This window comes from Saimiri boliviensis, chromosome 6 (genome assembly GCF_048565385.1).
Source record: "Saimiri boliviensis isolate mSaiBol1 chromosome 6, mSaiBol1.pri, whole genome shotgun sequence".
In the NCBI taxonomy this organism is placed as follows: domain Eukaryota; kingdom Metazoa; phylum Chordata; class Mammalia; order Primates; family Cebidae; genus Saimiri; species Saimiri boliviensis.
The window spans coordinates 54,692,870-54,713,317 of NC_133454.1; the positions used below are offsets into that span (position 1 = coordinate 54,692,870).

Genomic DNA, 20,448 nt, shown 5'->3' on the forward strand with positions numbered 1-20,448 from the left:
GGACAGTCGCTTGAACCCGGGAGGTGAAGGTTGCGTTGAGGTGAGATCGCGCCACTGCACTCCAGCCTGGGCAAGGAGAGTGAAACTCTGTCTCAAAACAACAACAACAACAACAACAGAAAAATACAGCCTGCTTCAGGGTTATAGCAAAGCTAAGTTTGAACAGAGCAAAGGAATCGCCATAGAAGCTGTACTACTTGCTCACGCCACAGCTGGGGAATGGAGAGGTCGAATGGGAAGGTCCACTCTGCAGCAAAGTTCCAATTCCCGCCCAGAGGGAGGCACCTCCCCTTCGAGGGAGGGCGCCGGAAGTGACGCGAAGCCCTGCGGAGACCAGGAGTTCGACTGTAGGACGAGCTCGGGCCCCACGTGTTCCCGGTGCTCGCTGGCCGGAGCCCCCGGCTTCCCAGGGCCGGGGGACCTTAGCGGCACCCGCACGTAGCCTACTTCCCGAGCGGAGCCATGTCTGGTAACGGCAACGCGGCTGTAACAGCGGTGAGTGCTGAGCCGGTGACCAACACACTTTGGGCTTCTGAACGAGCCTTGCAGCGATTGGCCCCAGGTTGCCATCCTCCGTCGTCTATTGGTCGGAACGGCTATCCATTTTTTTTTTTTTTTTTGTCCGAATAGTTTTTAAAGGGCCGGTTGCCCTTCGAAAGGAATAGGGAAATCAGAGAACGGTGGTGCTAGGTTAAGAGTGAAAGGATTGTCTGGAACAGAACGGCGTTCCTGCGGGCATCTGGGTGGGATTCCTGTCAGGTCTGGGATGCATGGCTGTAGATTTAGTGACCCAGACCACGAATGTTCGTCTACACAGACGGGGCCCTTTCACTTGAGGCTGGGCCGAGGCGGTTGCAGAGGCGGCATCTTTGGGAAGACACGTTCCACTTTTGATTCAGAGGAGAGAGTATAAGCCAAGCCTCCGAACTGCAGACAAACGTCTTGGAAGTGTGCCTTCTCTCTTTTTCTATTGTAGTGGTCTCCCAACTACAGCCAACTCTCCAATCCCCAGCTGAGATGCACCCACTGAAATACTACCGTGGGTGGGCCTTCCCATTACGAGCCTGTCTGCCAAGCTCTCGGCTTGTGCACAGGCAAACTGCAGAGTTGGTGGAAGCCACTGCCAGCCTGAGATAAGAAAGAGATGGGGAGCTGCTTATCTCCCCCTGTCCAGCCAATTGGTGAGGGTTGGGATTCTTTGCTCGTGCAGTCATTCCAGAGCCCTGGACTAGGAGTAGGAAGATCTGAATTGTAGCCCCAACTCTCTACCCATTATTAACTATGTGACCCTCGGCAAGTCACGTCACCCCTCGGTGCCACTCTTTGCTTCTGTAACATGGTACCAAAGGTGCCTGTCTTGTCTACTTGATAGGATTGTTGAGAAGACAACAATATGCAAAAGCAATAGCTTTAACAAAGAAGTGCTCAGTGTTTTATTTTTTAATGAAATGGTTTGACTTGAATATGCTGTGCACATTCAATGATCTTAAGGAATTATTTGAACCTAGTAGTTCTGGGACCTTAGATTCCTTTCTGTAGGCTCCCTGTGGTCCAGAATTTTGGTGGCCACATTTAGTATTTGAAGCCTAGCCTAATTTGCAAAGGGTCTCCCAGGGTTGATTTATTGGAGTGACTGCATGGAGTAGACCAGAGTCTAAGGGCAACAAGCTGTCACCTGCTCCAGCGATAGAGGCCCCAGATGTCTGGGTGCAAAAGAACTCCACAGCACCCTGGCCAACATGGTGAAACCCCATCTCTACTAAAAATATAAAAATTAGGCCAGGCATGGTGGCTCATGCCTCTAATCCTTGCACTTTGTGAGGTCGAGGCAGGTGGATTGCCTGAGCTCAGGAGTTCAAGAACAGCCTGAGGAACACGATGAAACCCCGTTTCTACTAAAAATACCAAAAATTAGCTGGGCTTGGTGGCATACACCTGTAATCCCAGGTACTTGGGAGGCTGAGACAGAAGAATCGCTTGAACGTGGGAGGTAGCGATTGCAGTGAGCCGAGTTCACACCACTGCACTCCAGCCTGGGCAACAGAGCAAGACTCAGTCTCAAAAAAATAAAAAAAAAATAAAAAAATTGGCCGGGCCTGGTGGCTCACGCCTGTAATCCAAGCACTTTGGAGGCCAAGGCGGGCGGATCACCTGAGGTCGGGAGTTCAAGACCAGCCTGACCAACATGGTGAAACCTCATCTTGAAAAAAGAAAAAGAAAAATTAGCCAGGTATAGTGGCATGCATCTCTAGTCCCAGCTTCTTGGGAGGCTGAGTCAGGAGAATTACTTGAACCTGTGAAGCAGTGGTTGCAATTAGCTGAGATTGTGCCACTGCACTCCAGCCTGGGCAACAGAGCAAGACTCTGTCTCCAAAAAAAAGAAAAAAAAGGGGTGGTGGAGGGGAGAAAAATAAACAGATGCATAAATAAAAAGGAACTCCATAGGATGAACATCCCAGATCAGGGAATGTCAGCAGTATCAGTATCTACGGTGGCCACTGTCTGATGTAGAAAGAAATGGGACCTCCGTCTCAGACTGAAGAATTCAGTTCTACCTACTTGGCAGTGAATACTTTTGTCCAAGGTACTCTGGCAGGAGGAAGAGGTGTGTCCTTTTGAGTTCTTGGCTTGGGCTCTTGCCTCCCAATATTTCCTTCTTGGAAACCAGAGGCAGCACTCCAGGTGAATGAATGTTAGGCAGCGCGGCCTCATATGGAATATCTGAGGCAGAAGAAACCTGAGTCCAAACCTCTTCATTTTATAGATGAACAAACAGATCCTGATGGGACAGTGTAGCCAAGGTCACCCAGCCTCTGAGCAGGACTGTACATCAGATCTGTTTACGTCAGTCTTAATGTATGCAGTCCAGCCAGATTAAGGAACCCTTAATACTGTCCGCTTTCCCTACTCTGAAATTCTTCATCTTCTTGAGTTATTTTACAGCCAGACATCTGGGCCTCTTGCTGGAGAAGGTGGCAGCTTGCTGTTTTTAGACGCTAGTCTACTCCATGTGGCATCTCGATGGCAATGAAATGTTCTCAAGTGCCTCGTCTGTTGTAGATAATGAATCTGTCCTCCAGTGACTCAGCACTGGTTCCCCAGTGTGGTCCTGGCTGCCCTGCCCCTGCCAGCTGCAGGTCCCACCCTCCCTGTGGCCAGACTGATGGGCCTTATCGCTTTACCCACCTGCTGTGCACCACACTCCCTCTGACAACTGCCTTGGCTTCAGGGCTCAGTGTCCTGGTTACTGCAGTGACAGCAACAGCAGATCCTACTATCGCCTTCCTCTGGTCTCTGCTTCTGTGGGTCCCTGAGGAAGGCAGAAGGAACTGAGAAAGGTTAAAGGGACCAGCCTTGGAGTATTTCCCCACTCTGAGACTCAGCTGGCCACAGACTGAGTTCTTTTCTTCCAAGCCAGTGATTCTGGTTCTTGGACAAGGTGGTGAGGAACACAAGGAACAGAGGGAACTGTGACCTGGGAACTTTTTCTGCAGGAAGAAAACAGCCCAAAGATGAGAGTGATTCGTGTGGGTACCCGCAAGAGCCAGGTGAGTGCAGGAGCCAGGGTGGAGGAAGTTTGTCGGAACAGTTGTGATGCTCACAGCATCACAAATTGGGGGACTCAGAGGGTTGGTTCCTAGCATGGAGGAGGTGGGGTGGCTGGGTGAAGAAATGGCAGATTATATTCTATGGCAAGATCATCCCTAGGCTGGGAAAATTGTTGGAGTGCAGATGATTCCTGAGCCCCTTCTCATTCCCAGATGGAAATTCCAGTCCCTTCAGCATCTGCCTAACCTATGAGAGTCTGAGCAGTGGCTGGGAAGGGCAGGACTAATTGAAATCTCTACCCCCAGCTTGCTCGCATACAGACGGACAGTGTGGTGGCAACACTGAAAGCCTTGCACCCTGACCTGCAGTTTGAAATCAGTGAGTTTTCTGGAAAGGAGTGGAAGCTAATGGGAAGCCCAGTATCCCAAGAGGGGAGAAAACAGCATTTCTGGCTTTGCCTATGACTAAAGCCTGTCCCGCTGCCCCGAGAATCCCTCTTGGCTGCTCCCAGCTCCAAAGGTGCTTTCCTCTGAATACCTCCAGCTCTGACTACCTGGGTTAGCCTGGCATTTAACATCTTGAGCTTTGGGTCTTTTTTATGAGTGTTTCTGTCTTCTGCTCAATTGTACATACTCAGAGGGCAGGGATCAGGGCTTACATGCCTCTGTCCCTATCATGAATTGTAGCACAGTGCTGGCCTCAGTAAATGTTGATCAATGAGCACCTGATTGATTGACTCTCTCCTCAGTTGCTATGTCCACCACAGGGGACAAGATCCTTGATACTGCACTCTCTAAGGTAACATATCTTCCCCCCAATTCTGGTCCCCACTCTTCTTTCCTTCCCTCAAGGGATTCACCCAGGCTCCTTCTTGCCCAACAGATTGGAGAGAAGAGCTTATTTACTAAGGAGCTTGAACATGCCCTGGAGAGGAATGAGTAAGTAAAGATAGGAGTGTGGTGCCACCTCCCCCACTCCCCACCCTGGTCTCTTTCTGGGACCCTAGTATGTTAGGTCTCTTGCAGGGACCCCAGATGTCAGCTAGGCTGCTGGGCTTAAACCCTCAGAGAGGCTGAAGGCGGCTCATAGATGGGTTTTTTCAGCCTTCAGAAAAGGAGAGTGTCTTAGTTCTGAGCCATCTGGCTGCCTGGAATGCAAGAATGGCCGGGGGAAGGAGGGTAGGAGGGAGGGTAAGAGGAGCAGGTTTCAGGCTCCTGAGGTCTTGGGAAGGCACGCTTCCTGAACTGCCCTAGGCTCCGCCACTGAAGTAGACCCAGGGATGGGTAGAGAAGGGGTGAAGGCTGGCTGCTCATACCCTTTCTCCTTGCCCCCCTCTCCCATCTTTGCAGAGTGGACCTGGTTGTTCACTCCCTGAAGGACCTGCCCACTGTGCTTCCTCCTGGCTTCACCATAGGAGCCATCTGCAAGTAAGAGTCTTGCAAGTAAGGGGGCTTGGGCAGTGGTAGGCATCATGTGAACCTTTGCCTTTCCCTTTGGGACCTGACCCTCTGCTTCGGGGTTATCTCCTCTGCCCTGAAGAGTGCTGATTGGTGGCAGAAAACTCAGGAAATACCAGTGAGTTGGCAATCGAGAGAGAGTAGAGGTGATCTGAACTGAAATCTCTTCCCTCATTTTATGCCCTTCCCTCATCCCCCAGGCGGGAAAACCCCCATGATGCTGTTGTCTTTCACCCAAAATTTGTTGGGAAGACCCTAGAAACTTTGCCAGAAAAGAGGTAAGTGGGGCCTGGATAGGCAGCTCGGTGGGATGTGCCCAAAAGATGGAGGGATGGGAGGAGGAGAGGAAAGGAACAGTGACAGCCTAGTGTTAAAATCTCATTGTAACCTCTCTCTTGGCAGTGTGGTGGGAACCAGCTCCCTGCGGAGAGCGGCCCAGCTGCAGAGAAAGTTCCCACATCTGGAGTTCAGGAGCATTGTATCCTTTTAGAAGAGGGATGTGGGCAGCAGCCAAGGAAAAAGACAAAGTCTAGAGGACTCTGGAAGTCCTGAGAGTGGAAGGGGCTTCCACCTAGCAGCACATGGGGTCAGTGGCCTGTCTTTCCTTCCATCCACTCATCTGTTCACTCATTTATAGTCTAATGTTTTCTTAGCCCCCAGGCAAGTGCTTGGAATGCAAGGCACTGGGGATAATGGTGAGCAGCATAAACACTGCCCCTGCATATTAAGAGTTTACTTTTTATTTAGGGATAATGCAGTTATACTGAACAGTGACTGCTTCTGAAGGGATAGAGAGTACCTCTTTTTTTTTTTTTTTTTTTTTTTTTTTTTTTTTCTGAGATGGAGTTTCACTCTTGTTACCCAGGTTGGAGTACAATGGCGCAATCTCGGCTCACCGCAACCTCTGCCTCCTGGGTTCAGGCAATTCTCCTGCCTCAGCCTCCTGAGTAGCTGGGATTATAGGCACGTGCAACATGCCCAGCTGATTTTTTGTATTTTTAGTGGAGATGGGGTTTCACCATGTTGACCAGGATGGTCTTGATCTCTTGACTTCGTGATCCACCCTCCTCGGCCTCCCAAAGTGCTGGGATTACAGACTTGAGCCACCGCGCCCAGCTTTTTTTTTTTTTTAGACAGAGTCTTGGCTCTGTCACCCAGGCTGGAATGCAGTGGCGTGATCTCGGCAACCTCTGCTTCCTGGGTTCAAGCAATCCTCCAAACTCCTGACCTTTGGTGATCCACCAGCCTCCGCCTCCCAAAGTGCTGGGATTACAGGCTAGAGCCACCACACCCGGCCAGTACTTCCATTTTTATATGCTATTATATTGTTTTGACTTTTACAGTGAATATGTAGTACATTTCATAAAACTAAACTTAAAAATAGTATGTGCTAAGTGAAGTTGTGAATTTTTTGGAAACTTCTAGTTGGAATATCTAAACACAGAAATCTGGGGGTCAGGGAAGGTTTCTCAGAGGTCTTGTAAACTTGGGCAAGTTATTTAGCCTTCCTATGTCATTTTCCTCATCTATAAATTGGGAATAATAATACTACCTTCCTCACAGGGCTGTTGTGAAGATGAAATGAGCTGACATATGGAAAGCACATTTAGAGCAGTGTCTGGCATGTAGTAAGTATGATATAAGTGTTAGCTGTTACCATTAAGTTGACAGCTGGAAGATGAATGAAAGTCAGCCAGCTAGAGAGGTTAAGACTCAGGCAGAGGGAACCGCATGAAGCCCCAGATTGCCCGACACTATGGTCCTTAGCAACTCTCCACAGCGGGGAAACCTCAACACCCGGCTTCGGAAGCTGGATGAGCAGCAGGAGTTCAGTGCAATCATCCTGGCAACAGCTGGCCTGCAGCGCATGGGCTGGCACAACCGGGTGGGGCAGGTAGGGGCTGCCCCATCCTCTCCCCAGTTTGTCTGCATCTCCTTTCTGCCTCACATCATACCCAGTTTAGGATTTTTAGACTTTATGATTGTGTGAAAGCCATACACATTCAGTAGAAACTGTACTTTGAGTACCCATACAGCCATTCTGTTTTTTACTTTCAGTATTCAATAAATTACATGAGATTCAACACTTTATTGTAAAATAGGCTTTGTGTTAGATGATTTTGCCCAACTACAATAGGCTACTGTTAAGTGTTCTAAAAACATATAAGGTAGGCTAGGTGTATTAAATGCATTTTCAGCTTATGTTTGCAACTAACAATGGGTTTATCATGATGTAACACCACTGTAAGTTGAGGACCATCTGTCTTCACTTCTTGACCACCCCACCTCTAACACAAGCTGGGAAATTGCGAATCAGAGGCCAGACTCTAGGCCTTCATGGAGAAAATGTACAAAAAAAAAAAAAAAAAAAAAGACAGACTCACACTTAGGTCTACCCAGGCTTTCTAGATTATAGGGAACCCCCAACTCACTGCCAGGTGTTTTAGACATCCCCATGTCCACCCTTCTGACTACCTGTTCTGCCTCCACAGATCCTGCGCCCTGAAGAATGCATGTATGCTGTGGGCCAGGTATACTTGACCAGGGAAGCCACATGTTGACATACCCCTTCCTTTTGTTCTCAGCCAAGAAGTTGGTCTGACAACCTTCTGCATCTGCCTTCCCAGAATAGCATTCTCAGGGAGGGGCAGGCCTTGGGATTCTACCAGTCCAGAAGATCCTGGGGAGCGAGTAGATAGAGGTGTTCCCATGCTTGGTGCCATTGGTTGGGGAAAATCAGGCCTGATGTCCTAGGGTGTTTTTTCATCAGGGGGCCTTGGGTGTGGAAGTCCGAGCCAAGGACCAGGCCATCTTGGATTTGGTGGGTGTGCTGCATGATCCCGAAACTCTGCTTCGCTGCATCGCGGAAAGGGCCTTCCTGAGGCACCTGGTAGGTAGAACCTGTGCTCCACCTGTGGAGGGCTGGGGACTTGGAGAGCTGGGAAGGGTGGTAGGGAGATTTTTCACATGAGTGCTTTGTATATAGTGCTAACTCATTCTTGTTGAATGTTGTGCATGGAGAGGACCAGGTATGGGCCCACAGTTGCCTTTTCAGTGGTGTCCTCAGGTCTGTGGTCACAGGGTGGTATTAAGAGCCCTTGGAGCTCATAGCAACTTCTCATTGCAGGAAGGAGGCTGCAGTGTGCCAGTAGCTGTGCATACAGCTATGAAGGATGGGCAAGTAAGCAGGGGAAAATGGGTGAAAAGGCAGGAAAGGGAGGACTGTGGCATTTCTTCCTGTGCATCCAGGCTTCTAAGCAGACCCCTCTCATACTATGTTGAGGCAACTGTTTTCATCCCCAGCTGTACCTGACTGGAGGAGTCTGGAGTCTAGATGGTTCAGATAGCATACAGGACACCATGCAGGCTACAATCCATGTCCCTGCCCAGGTACCAAAGCTGAAGGGTGAAGGGGGTAGTAAACAAGAGTGCATATAATCTCTCTTGTTCTCACCAAATCCCACCTCCACTCACACAGCATGAAGATGGCCCTGAGGACGACCCACAGCTAGTAGGCATCACTGCTCGGAACATTCCGCGAGGACCCCAGTTGGCTGCCCAGAACTTGGGCATCAGCCTGGCCAACTTGTTGCTGAGCAAAGGAGCCAAAAACATCCTGGATGTTGCACGGCAGCTTAATGATGCCCATTAACTGGTCTGTGGGGCAGATGCCTGGGTTGCTGCTGTCCAGTACCGATTCTCATGCTAGCTGAGGAGCAATTACCCCAGGAGACTGAACAGCAGGGTCCAAGCCTTCCAGGGATTTGCCTCACCATGAGGCCTTGATGACTGCCTTGACTCCTAAGAATGTGGGGGCTTCATCTCTTTAGAGAAATCCAAGCCACAGCCTTTGAATGTAACCAACTCTACTAATAAACCAGCTCTGAAGGTGCTTTTTGTTGTTTTTCTTTCGTGGGGTGGGTGGGCAGGAAGATATGAACAAACACAAAGCCCTTTCATCCTCACTTCTGAGGTTGGGACTTTTGCCCAAAGTTCTCCTGGAACATCCTTTCTGCTTCTGCCTCGATAGTTTTCATTTCACACAGAATAAACTGTCTCCCAGAAACACTGAGAAACAGAGCCATAATCTTACATTCCTATGGTTTGTCCCTTCTCTAGTTAACAGTAGAGCCTATTTTATTGCATGGGCCCTCCCACCCCCACTATCTCGGCAAGGTACACAAAGTCACTAATTCTACACCCTCTCGCAAAATGAAAACAAACGCTCCATTTAAAAAAGAAACAATCCTTTAATAAAATTAGTCCATCTAAAACTCCCCAATGCCTCAGGTTCTAGTCTTGGAAGGGTTAGCTGCAAAATTCCAGTTCGGAAGCCAACAGAGGCTCAGTCCAGACAGGGATTAACCAACTTGTGCTGGTATCTAGGTGCTTGGATTGCCGAGGAGAGTTTGCTGGAAGGGAAATGGGGCAGCGTGGGGAGGCCCGACAGGCCTGGCTGCCAGTTGGCTTCCGCGAAAACGACTCTTGCTGTCCACATAGCCAGCCGTGAAGCTGAACTACAGGCCTCTACCCTCCCCCAAATGTCCTCCTAGGAGGCAGTCACTCGGGAGGAAGATGTGCCTGTTACCAAGTGCTTCGTCCCGGCCCCAGCGCAGACCTATGAATGAAGATGGAGATCTGACGTGAAAGGCCTGAGTCCTGGCCACAGAGGGGGCGCCAGACGGAAATCGGCGAGCGTGTATCTCCCTCCAAAGCCTCCAGCCAAGCGGCCACGTCTGAAAGTCCTGGGCTAAGCACCACGACGGGGGAGGACCAGACGGCGCGGCTGCCGCTGCCGAGGGACTCTCACTCACCTTCAGGGCCGCGGCCTCTCGGCCTGGGCTGCCCACCCCGGCCCTGCGTCAGAGCGGAGGCCAAGTCTTCCAGAAGGTGCGGCGGCCTCCCCGCAGCCCCTCGGCGACTCAGGATGGGGCGGCTGAGTCACGAGCGCCGGGGCGGGCAGGTGCTGCGTCGCCGGGCTCCCCCCGGCAGGCTCGGGTCCTCCGCGCCACGGCGGCCACCGAAGAGCGCCCGGCGGACGTGGCAGGGCCCGAGGCCGACGCGGCAGGGGGTGCGGGCCGGGAGCGGGGGCGGACGGGGACTCCAGGCCGGGCGGCGGGCGAGTGGAGGGGAAGGGAGGCGGGAGCCGCGGCCCGCTCGCTCCGCGGTCTGAAGTGGCTCAGCTCTTTCCGTGAGGGCGGTGGTGGCCCTTAAAAGGGCCTTTGTGGTGGCATGGGGAGGCCTGGCGGCCGGCCGCGACGCGGGCCCTCTTAGTACTCCTGGGAGGCCTGGGTGGCCTTCTTGCCGCCCGAGGGCGCCTTCGGCCCCACGGTGGCGCTGGTCTTCTTGGGCAGCAGCACGGCCTGGATGTTGGGCAGAACGCCTCCCTGGGCGATCGTTACGCCGCCCAGCAGTTTGTTGAGCTCCTCGTCGTTGCGGATGGCCAGCTGCAGGTGACGGGGGATGATCCGCGTCTTCTTGTTGTCGCGGGCCGCGTTGCCCGCCAGCTCCAGGATCTCAGCGGTGAGGTACTCCAGCACTGCCGCCAGGTACACCGGCGCGCCGGCGCCAACGCGCTCGGCGTAGTGGCCCTTCCGCAGCAGCCGGTGTACGCGGCCCACGGGGAACTGGAGGCCAGCGCGCGACGAGCGCGACTTGGCTTTGGCGCGGGCCTTGCCGCCAGTCTTGCCGCGGCCCGACATGCTAGCGAGGTAGACCGGTGAAGCTCAACGGCTCAGTGATAGCAGGACAAACGCCCTCCGCAGTCCAACTGCTGTCGCGCGCGCGCGCGCCGAGAGGCCGTCTTTATAGGCCCCCAGGACACACCTCCGCACCCTTCTGATTGGCTCTTTTTTCCAGTACCTTCCTCCGATTGGTTGCGGTTAACCCTTGAGTGTCGCGCTTCTGCTGAGGTAGCGCGCCCGTTGATTGGTCGAATTTGAAAACCTTTTGCCCGGGGAGAAAAGGCGAGAAGGAGGGGTAGCGCGCAGACGGAAAACCACCCGCGAATGTAGCCAATCCTTGTAAAGCGCGCGAGATTTAAACGGTACGGTCGGAAACCAGAAGCTGAAGACAAAAGGGGTGAAGTCTCAGGCTACCAGAAAGCTTCTGGGAAATTGTGCTGGCGTAGGAATTTGAAAGGACTGGGGTCAATACTACAGCTACCGCTGCCTCCCTTTCCAGGCCAGGTCACTCTCTATACCTTTCTCCTACCTGGCAAAGGGAGAATAAGAAAGGGAAGAAATTAGACCCCTTAACGTTTTTTTCTTTCTTTTTTTTTTTTCTTGAGACGGAGTTTCGCTCTTGTTACCCAGGCTGGAGTGCAATGGCGCGATCTCGGCTCACCGCAACCTCCGCCTCCTGGGTTCAGGCAATTCTCCTGCCTCAGCCTCCTGAGTAGCTGGGATTACAGGCATGCGCCACCACGCCCAGCTAATTTTTTGTACTTTTAGTAGAGATGGGGTTTCACCTTGTTGACCAGGATGGTCTCGATCTCTCGACCTTGTGATCCACCCGCCTCGGCCTCCCAAAGTGCTGGGATTACAGGCGTGAGCCACCGCGACCGGTCTTTTTTTTTTTTTTTTTTTTTTTAAAAAAAGACCGGGTCTCGCTCTGTCACCCAGGCGGGAGTGCAGTGGTGTGGTCTCGGCTCACTGCAGCCTCGAACTCCTGGGCTCAAGGGATCTTCCCTGGTCAACCTCCCTAGTAGCTAGTACTCCAAGCGTGCCCCACCACATTTGGCTAATTATTTTTGTAGAGACAGCGTCTCATTTTGTTGCCTAGGCTGTCTTGAATTCCTGGGCTCAAGCAATCCTGCCTCAGCCTCCTAAAGTGTTGGGATTACAGGTGTGAGCCACCACACCCAGTGACTCTCTGAAAGCTTGATCCCCTTCCAGGAAACAGGATAACTTCAATCTTGTGGCCCTCCAAGCCACCTGAAGTATCAGGATTTCTTTCTTTTTTTCTTTTTTCTTTTTTTTTTTTTTTGAGACAGAGTCCGGCTCTGTTGCCCAGGCTGGAGTCAGTGGCACATCTTGGCTCACTGCAACATCCGCCTCCCAGGTTCAAGCAATTCTCCTGCCTCGGCCTCCAGAGTAGCTGGGACTACAGGCACACACCACCACATCCGGCTAATTTTTGTATTTTTCGTAGACACAGGGTTTCACCATATTGGCCAGGCTGGTCTCGAACTCCTGACCTCATGATCCATCTGCCTCAGCCTCCCAAAGTGCTGGGATTACAGGCGTGAGCCACCATGCCCATCCAGGATTTCAGTATTTATTTAACATGTTCTGTTTGGTCTCAGTTCTGTTCGTTTCTTGCTAGAAGAAGAAAGAAGAGAGGAGACCACTATTTGAACCCTCCTCTGTGGCTAATTAATAGGAAGAGCACTGAAGGTGGAGTCAACCTGAGATCTGTTTCTGGCTCTGCTGCTTACTGCTATCAGAACCACTGTGAGTCTCAGATTATGCAAGGGAGAGAGATGGGCATCCTGTTGGAGGAAGTACCCCACCAACCCTCTCAATCTACCCAAAAATGCCCATATAGGAAATATACCTACAGGAACAATAAGAAAAATACAACGCTTTATTGTCTCCATTGGGAGCATGTGGCCCCCTGCTCAGCTCTTACTAATCAGAACACTTCATTTACAATCAAATGACATGTCACCTTGGAGCCTGTGTCCCTAGCCCTGGCCTAAGTTCTATCCCAAAGACCAGCAGTTCCTTGAGTCGGGACTCTGAAATTTGAGTGTGGATAACTGCAAAAAACAAACAACAACAACAAAAACTGCTGTATCCCACCCTGTGAGGCTGCAAAGATGGGATGGAGAGGGAGAGAGTGGCAAGTTGCAGGAGGCCATAGGCAAAGTCCAATCAGTCGTCAGTAGAGGACAAGAAACGCCCAGGATGCCAGTGATCACAGGGAAAGGAAAATGCTGAGAACAAAATCTGGAGGAGTATGAAAAGTGAGAGGCCTGGGCCAGGAGGCAGTCTTGGTCCAGAGAGAGGTCAGCCTGAGTCAGGAATCCTAGAGGCTGTGAGGTAAAGGACAATGGTCAAGGGACTCAGACATCATAGAAGAGTCGGACAAGCTGGTATCGAATGGAGAAGGTGATGGCACTGCCCAGGATCTGCAAGAAGAAATAGGCTGGAGTAAGAATCAGGAAGAAAGGGAGACAAGGAGATGTAAACCCTATCCCAATCCTCACCTGCAACAACAGCAGGAGCAATGTGAGGTTTCTCTCATGTATGGGCCCAAAGATTTTCAGTAGCAAGTTGATGAGGGTCATGTTGTTGCATTCAGTGAATTCACCATCCTCAGTCTGACTCTGGTGGACTGTCACGAGCCGGAGGCTATCTGCCACCTGGAGGGGCCAGAGGTGCAGAGAACTTCAGCTAATACCTATGCTTCAGGAATGTGGTTCTGTTGAATGCTTCCGAGTTCCCCTTGGATCTGATGCAGGCCTAGGTTCCCCATTCCTCGAGGTCAGGATGGCGACCTAGGGCCTTACCTCTTTGTTACCCTGTTACCTTTAAAATAAAGGTGCCCAAGAAAGAGAGGCTCTTGGTCTTGAACTTGGAATAGCTCATCTCCAGTTTGCCTGTCTTGATATTGAGTCTGCGGGGGGAAGATAGCTTCATGTGACTGGGCCACTATTTGAACCCTCCTCCCTGTGGCTAACCAATCGGAAGAGTATCGAAGGTGGAGTCAACCTGAGATCTATTTCTGGCTCTGCTGCTTACTGCTGTCAGAACCACTGTGAGTATCAGATGATGCAAGTAAATGTGCTTTGTAAGTTATAAAGGGCTACTCACATGGAAATAGTCCTTGTTTGGGCCTACTCCCTTTGCACAGCAAATGTATAGGCTTGCATTAGATATCCCAAGTGAAAAGGCTATGATGTCCATTTCAAGCCCCAAAGCAGCTACCTGGGTATGCGGTGGCGAGGGCAGGGGATGATATGCAGGAGCTGAGGCAGTGAGTAGAGGAAGTTGAACACCTGGGGCATGAAGAATAGTAGCATGGTCTTGCTGAAGTGTCCCAAGATGCCCACCACGGCAAAGGTCATGCCAGCAAAGTAACAGAAGGTATCTCCCACAAACACCCGTGATGGGTACCTGTGTGGGGGAGAGGATCTGAGCCAGTGGCAAGAGGCACTACCAACCCTTTCTTTCACATCACACCCTATGGGCACTGGACTGGCCCTGACCCTAGTTCTGACTCAGAGGAGGCTCCAGTTGCGCAGCAATTCTGCAGGATCCAAGGCCCTGAATTCATCTGTTCCTGGGGCCTCCACGCACTCATCCCAACTACTGCTGGGTAGAGAGAAATTTCAGAATACGACCAACTGAAGATGCAGAAAACTCCACAGAGGTATGCACAGGTTTAGCCTCTCCACCACAAGGTGGGTTATGATAAGGACCATCTTTACCATGTGTTCAGGTAGTTGCCCCCCTAATCCAAAGCCTACTTACCAGTTGTGGTAGAGCAATCCCAAAGTGGTGAAAAAAAAGGGTATCATGAAGTAGAGGGAAAAGACATGATCATCTCGACAGTCACCTTTGGAAGCAAGGAAGAAAGAGGAAAAGTTAATACCCACTTCCCCTGAATACCTTGATCCTATTTTTGTCTAAGTTCTGTTTATAGCTGTATCATCTACCTCACCCAAGTCACTTTCAAGAACTCAATACCCCTTTTATGTCACCCAAGGCAACTCCCAATATTCTACCTCTTTCATGAAGCCTTCCTAAACTAGTTAATGTCTTAAATTTGGTTTAGACCATTCTGACGTAAGTTTGGATACCAACTTAACTTCTTAGCTGTATGACGTTGATCTTGATCATCACATATTTAACTTCTCTAAGCCTGTTTTCTCATCTATAAAATAGGGCTGATTATAACATCTGCCACATAGAACCATTACAAGATTTAAATAAGATAGTGTTTAAAAAGTACTTAGCTTTAATAAACACTTGTTGATGTTCATCAGCCAAAGACCACTAGAAACACATCTATAGTTCAAAGCTAGGTTTAATGACTTGTAAAAAGGGAGACTTCAGAAACCACATACCACTGAGAACCACAGAATGTCTCAGTAAGACAGTGTTAGGAGAGGCTTGTAGTAGGATTTGTTTTGAGTATTTTGGGAGAGGATGAAAGAAAGCGTTTTGCTCTAGACTGGATGCTGTTAGAAAGCAGAAGTAATTCTATGATCAAGCATTTTGATGTTTAAGAAGTGGCAGGAGCCGGGCGCGGTGGCTCAAGCCTGTAATCCCAGCACTTTGGGAGGCTGAGGCGGGTGGATCACGAGGTCAAGAGATCAAGACCATCCTGGTCAACATGGTGAAACCCCATCTCTACTAAAAATACAAAAAATTAGCTGGGCATGGTGGTGCGTGCCTGTAATCCCAGCTACTCAGGAGGCTGAGGCAGGAGAATTGCCTGAACCCAGGAGGCGGAGGTTGTGGTGAGCCGAGATCGCACCATTGCACTCCAGCCTGGGTAACAAGAGTGAAACTCCGTCTCAAAAAAAAAAAAAAAAAAAAAAAAAAAGTGGCAGGAACTGGCTGGGCAGAGGAGCTCAAAAGTGTAATCCCAGCACTTTGGGAGGCCAAGGCTGGCAGATCAGTTGAGCCCAGGAGTTCAAGACCAGCCTAGGTAACATGGTGAAACCCTGTCTCTACAAAAAACACAAAAATTTGTCAGGTGTGGTGGCACATGTCTGTAGTCCCAGCTACTCGGGAGGCTGACGCAGGAGGATCATTTGAGTCAGAGGATACAGTGAGCTAAGATCACGCCACCACACTCTAGCCTGGGCAACAGAGGGAGCCCTTGTCTCAAAAAAAAAAAAAAATGTCGGCCGGGCGCGGTGGCTCAAGCCTGTAATCCCAGCACTTTGGGAGGCCGAGGCGGGTGGATCACGAGGTCGAAAGATCGAGACCATCCTGGTCAACATGGTGAAACCCTGTCTCTACTAAAAATACAAAAAATTAGCTGGGCATCGTGGTGCATGCCTGTAATCCCAGCTACTCAGGAGGCTGAGGCAGGAGAATTGCCTGAGCCCAGGAGGCGGAGGTTGCGGTGAGCCGAGATCGCGCCATTGCACTCCAGCCTGGGTAACAAGAGCGAAACTCTGTCTCAAAAAAAAAAAAAAAATGTGGTAGGAACTGAGTTGTTATTGGAAAGCAGCAGCAGTTGCTAATGTTAGCCAAGAGAAGGGATCTTGGCCATTTTGTGGGTTGCTCAGTGTTCTTGTGATTTTGTCTGTACTCAAACATGATTATAGAGGGAGGGGTCTAGTTTTGGTCTCACTCCATCATTGTTGCAGAGTGACCCTGTGTAATGTTGGGGTTCTGTGAAACTTTATATTCAATGGGAGAAGATCATAATCAAGCTATTAGTACCAATCCAGCTATAAATGATGGGGCTGCTATTTTTCCTTCTCGCTTTTAATAAATCTGCATTGTTATTTGCAAAGTAAGTAGCTTCCTTTATCTTCTATAATTACTAAACATATTTTTTTTCCTGAGTTTCTCAAAGCTATATATCAGGCCATACCTTTAACACTCAGACTTCTCTCTCCCCACCCTCAATTCCACCTACCTTCCAACTCTACCAGGTTGAAGACAATGATGGAAGCAGAAATGACTAGTGACTGGCCAGCCTCTAGGCCATTAATTCCTGCTAGGATATTGATGGCATTGGTACAGAACACTGCCAGCAGCCCCATGTAGACATAGTACAGGATTCCTGGGGGGAGATATGGTAGGAAAAGAAGTAGTGCCACCTAGGGGAAGAGGATTTAAGAATTTGAGAAAATGGTGAGGACAGAGGATAAGATGAAGGGTCACCAAAAAGGATCTGGGCAGGCACAAAGAAAAGGAACACTTGGAGGAGAACGTGAAGCACCAGGAAGGGTGCCCTGAAGTAGGTGCCATAGGAGCAGCGGTGGCAGGACTACTTACCCAAGTCCAGATGCAGGCCAAGAATCGGGCGGAAGGGCTTGGGCACCACGATGGTCGTGTTGCCAAAGTTGGTGAAATAGACCATGAGGAGAGGTAGTGAGGCAGCTGTGGGTAGCAGCAGCTTATGGCGCCAGCGCAGATTCAGTACATCATCCGCAAAGCCCAGGAAGATCATGCAGCAGATGGCAAGGAGGGCACCTATCAGGGCCACAAACTGGGGGAGGCTTGGGCAGGTCCATGACTCAAGCCTGCTCCCATTCTACCTTTTAAGAATTCCTGTCTTTTCTGATCATTTCTTAGCTCCTCCCCCCAAGCCCAAATAACCCCAATTCTTTCAGGTACCTCCCAGATCCCAGCCACAAGCAACCACCCCGATGAACCCACTTACTTCATGGTGGGGGAATGCCTTACACTGCTCCTTCACAAAACAGTTCAGGAAAGGGAAAGGAATGAAGCAGAAGAGGATGATAAGGAAAACTGCACCGCTGATCACTCCCTGGGATTCTGGGCTGTGGCCCAGCAGCAAGGAGGCGAGGGGAGGCAGGGAGGAAAGGGGGCGTGGTCACTCACTAGTGCAGGTATTACAATAACCCAAAGTGATCTTCTCATTCCCAGTTCTTTATTTTGGGAAGTGGTGAGGGGGGCGGAGGGAGGAGAGCACCACTCTTAGAGTCCCTAAACACCCAAGGGTCCCTACCCATCCCTTCCCCAATGCGAGTAAGTTCTGCCCATCATCTCTCTGAGTCCCAGGCTGTCTGGGTTAGTTCTGAGTCCCCACGAATGGTCTAGCACCCCGGTCCCCGCCCCCTCCCTGGTTACTCCTTCCTTAGCCCTTGCCCCCTGCCCAGACCCGTGTACGGCTGCTCACATCTGCTGTCGGCTGGATTTGTTGAGGTCCTGACCACAGAGGCGCGCAGCGATAAAGTGGCCCCGGAAGGCCGGGATGAGGGTGACTGTGGCCACAAATCCCAGCAACGAGACGATCAAATTCACCAGCAGCGGCATGGGCAATTCCGATAAGGCCCACATGGTGACCGGTCAGCGGCCCGGCTCCGCCGCCTCTTCAGGTAACTGGCAAGCTGAGCAGCAGTCCTGAGGCCTCAGCGGTATGGCGTGGCCGCTCCACACAGGCAGGCTCTTTCCACACCAATCTGAGCAAAACCCAACAACTCTGACTTGAGCCGCCTTCGGGACCCCCGAAAACCTCTCTAAAGCAACCTAGGTTCTGCCTCGCTGCCCCTGCCTACCTACTGTTTCCGCCCGGATCTTATTCGCTGAACAACTATCACTGCGGAAGGCGGAGGCCGCCATTTTTAATATGGGCACTACAGTGTGGAGGTGGGGGTGGAAGAGAAGTATGATTCTATAATTTCATCCTTTGTTCGAGAGTGGAATCATCGCGAGAGTATTGGAAAAGCAATTAAAGAAAAGCAGCCAACAACGGATGCTTCGCTAACATTATGTTAAAGATACTTCCAGAGCGGAAAGGCCAGTTGCCCGGTTCCAAGATGAATGCCTCCTTGTACCACGTGTCACACCGCTCACATACCGGTTGACGTCAGTTTTAGCTCCGTCCGCCTCCGTAGGTCAAGTTTAAAGGGCCCGTACCCCGCCTTAATCTGGGAGGCCTCGGGCTCCAGGAAGATGGCTATTGAAAGGCAGTGGGTGGGGAGCAGGTTCGAGGGTGTGGAGCCGCGCCTGTTCCTTGCAGGAAACTTGTTGCCAAGGTAATCGGAAGCCAAGGTAAACACAGCTCAGTTCCTGGAAACGCAGCTAAGATTTGGAAGGATGAGGCCAGGCGCGGTGGCTCAAGTCTGTAATCCCAGCAACTTTGGGAGGCCAAGGCGGGCGGATCCCCTGAGGTCGGGAGTCCAAGACCAGCTTGACCAACATGGTGTAACCCCGTCTATATAAAATAATGATAGTAATAATAATAATAATAATAAAAGGCCGGGCGCGGTGGCTCACGCCTATAATCCCAGCACTTTGGGGGGCCGAGGCGGGTGGATCACGAGGTCAAGAGATCGAGACCATCCTGGTCAACATGGTGAAACCCCGTCTCTACTAAAAATACAAAAATTAGCCGGGCATGGTGGTGAGTGCCTGTAATCCCAGCTACTCGGGAGACTGAGGCAGGAGAATTGCTTGAACCCAGGAGGCGGAGGTTGCGGTGAGCCGAGATCGCGCCACTGCACTCCAGCCTGGGTAACAAGAGCGAAACTCTGTCTCAAAAAAAGAAGAAAAAAGCCCCTCCCACTCTGTTTTTCTTGTCCTCTATCCTGGTATTTTTTCTCAACAGCTCACCCACCTTCTGCCCCAACTGTAGCAGTTAGTTGCCGGGCAACCGAGCTCAGCACTTCAGTGAGGGATTGGGAATACCCTCAGGTCTTGGGTAATTCGAGACTTCTGCTTGGTCCTGGATCACTGCATTGTACCAAGCTCCCATAAGGAGGAGATGGAGATTTCAAGGCTCTGGAAAGAGCTGAGGAGGCAGAGGAATCAGACTCACAACTGGCTTCCTGTGAGCCTGAGGAACTCACAGTCAGTTTTTTTTCCTGCAGGTCACTATGCATTTTGCTTGGCCTGTGCCCCTGTAAACAATTCACCAGTATCTTTTTTTTTTTTTTTTTTGAGACGGAGTTTCGCTCTTATTGCCCAGGCTGGAGTGCAATGGCGCCATCTTGGCTCACTGCAACGTGTGCCTCCCGGGTTCAAGAGATTCTCCTGCCTCAGCCTCCCAAGTGGCTGGGATTACAGGCATGCACCACCACACCCAGCTAACTTTGTATTTTTGGTAGAGATGGGGTTTCTCCATATTGGTCAGGCTGGTCTTGAACTCTTGACCTCAGGTGATTCGCACACCTTGGCCTCCCAAAGCATTGGGATTACAGTCGTGAACCACCCCGTCCAGCCAATTCACCAGCATCTTTATTACCTTTCATTCCTGCACAGGCTCTTAGGCAGCACACATTGTCAGAGATGAAATCACCACTACTGAGTTAGGGAAAGGACTCCAATAGCTGAGCACTTTGTCCACTCTTCCCTCTACAGCATGTTCCAGAAGTCAGGGTCATGTTGACTCTTTTTAAGCCGAAAATAGTTTCTTCTTTCCCTCAAAACCAGATGTGAGGCTGGGTATGGTGGCTCACGTCTGTAATCCCAGCACTTTGGGAGGCCAAGGTGGGTAGCTTACTTGAAGTCAGTAGTTCAAGACCAGCCTGGCCAACATGGTGAAACCCTGTCTCTACTGAACATACAAAAATTAGCCGGATGTGGAGGCACATGCCTATAATCCCAGCTATTCAGGAGGATGAGGTGGGAGGATTGCTTGAACGCGGGATGTGGAGGTTGCAGTGAGCAGAGATGGTGTCACTGCACCCCAGCCTGGACAACAGAGGGAAACTCTGTCTCAAAACAAACACACAAACAAAAAACCCAGATGTGAATTGGCTTTTCTACTTGAAAATGGCTCT

General features: G+C 50.7%; 3 protein-coding genes across 9 annotated transcripts; 1 reads left to right on the forward strand and 2 right to left on the reverse strand.

Moving 5' to 3' along the window:
• The first annotated feature begins 302 nt into the window (after positions 1-302).
• Positions 303-8,898, forward strand: HMBS (hydroxymethylbilane synthase). Of its 4 annotated transcripts, none has more exons than XM_003923606.3 (14): positions 303-495; positions 3,495-3,548; positions 3,855-3,927; positions 4,298-4,347; positions 4,432-4,487; positions 4,899-4,976; positions 5,207-5,284; positions 5,409-5,484; positions 6,787-6,900; positions 7,499-7,537; positions 7,777-7,896; positions 8,134-8,187; positions 8,310-8,396; positions 8,485-8,898. In XM_003923606.3, the coding sequence occupies exons 1-14, from the start codon at positions 463-465 to the stop codon at positions 8,656-8,658; spliced, it is 1,086 nt and encodes a 361-aa protein (XP_003923655.1). In that variant the 5' UTR covers positions 303-462; the 3' UTR covers positions 8,659-8,898. The 4 variants fall into 4 exon arrangements, with proteins under 4 accessions (XP_003923655.1, XP_010332752.1, XP_074256810.1 ...); XM_074400709.1 differs by lacking the exon at positions 303-495 and adding an exon at positions 2,104-3,338; XM_010334450.2 differs by lacking the exon at positions 7,499-7,537.
• A 338-nt stretch (positions 8,899-9,236) lies between these two features.
• H2AX (H2A.X variant histone) lies at positions 9,237-10,812 on the reverse strand. The gene has a single exon (XM_003923612.4). It carries the CDS (start codon positions 10,706-10,708, stop codon positions 10,277-10,279), a length of 432 nt encoding a protein of 143 aa, XP_003923661.1. The 5' UTR covers positions 10,709-10,812; the 3' UTR covers positions 9,237-10,276.
• Positions 10,813-12,575: 1,763 nt separating this feature from the next.
• DPAGT1 (dolichyl-phosphate N-acetylglucosaminephosphotransferase 1) lies at positions 12,576-18,466 on the reverse strand. 4 transcript variants are annotated; one of them, XM_003923611.4, is made up of 9 exons: positions 17,844-18,454; positions 17,364-17,484; positions 16,976-17,189; positions 16,614-16,760; positions 14,486-14,570; positions 13,940-14,128; positions 13,541-13,628; positions 13,219-13,374; positions 12,576-13,140 (listed from the first exon to the last, which is right to left on the reverse strand). In XM_003923611.4, exons 1-9 carry the CDS (start codon positions 18,002-18,004, stop codon positions 13,075-13,077), a joined length of 1,227 nt encoding a protein of 408 aa, XP_003923660.1. In that variant the 5' UTR covers positions 18,005-18,454; the 3' UTR covers positions 12,576-13,074. The 4 variants fall into 4 exon arrangements, with proteins under 4 accessions (XP_003923660.1, XP_010332751.1, XP_074256809.1 ...); XM_010334449.3 differs by having other exon boundaries at positions 12,576-13,374; positions 17,844-18,466; XM_074400708.1 differs by lacking the exon at positions 17,364-17,484 and having other exon boundaries at positions 12,576-13,374; positions 16,976-17,173; positions 17,844-17,919.
• Between the last annotated feature and the right edge of the window lie 1,982 nt (positions 18,467-20,448).

What these genes read in the sequence shown, in the direction of transcription:
- HMBS (XM_003923606.3), top strand. Translation starts at nt 463, where the DNA reads ATGTCTGGTAACGGCAACGCGGCTGTAACAGCG. An exon ending in TTGATACTGCACTCTCTAAG is followed by an intron (nt 4,348 to 4,431) that starts GTAACATATCTT and finishes CTTGCCCAACAG; the next exon opens with ATTGGAGAGAAGAGCTTATT. An exon ending in CAGCTATGAAGGATGGGCAA is followed by an intron (nt 8,188 to 8,309) that starts GTAAGCAGGGGA and finishes TTTCATCCCCAG; the next exon opens with CTGTACCTGACTGGAGGAGT.
- H2AX (XM_003923612.4), bottom strand. Translation starts at nt 10,708, where the DNA reads ATGTCGGGCCGCGGCAAGACTGGCGGCAAGGCCCGCGCCAAAGCCAAG.
- DPAGT1 (XM_010334449.3), bottom strand. Translation starts at nt 18,004, where the DNA reads ATGTGGGCCTTATCGGAATTGCCCATGCCGCTGCTGGTGAATTTGATC. An exon ending in GGATTGCTCTACCACAACTG is followed by an intron (nt 14,129 to 14,485) that starts GTAAGTAGGCTT and finishes TCCCCCACACAG; the next exon opens with GTACCCATCACGGGTGTTTG. An exon ending in TGGGCACCTTTATTTTAAAG is followed by an intron (nt 13,375 to 13,540) that starts GTAACAGGGTAA and finishes TGGCCCCTCCAG; the next exon opens with GTGGCAGATAGCCTCCGGCT.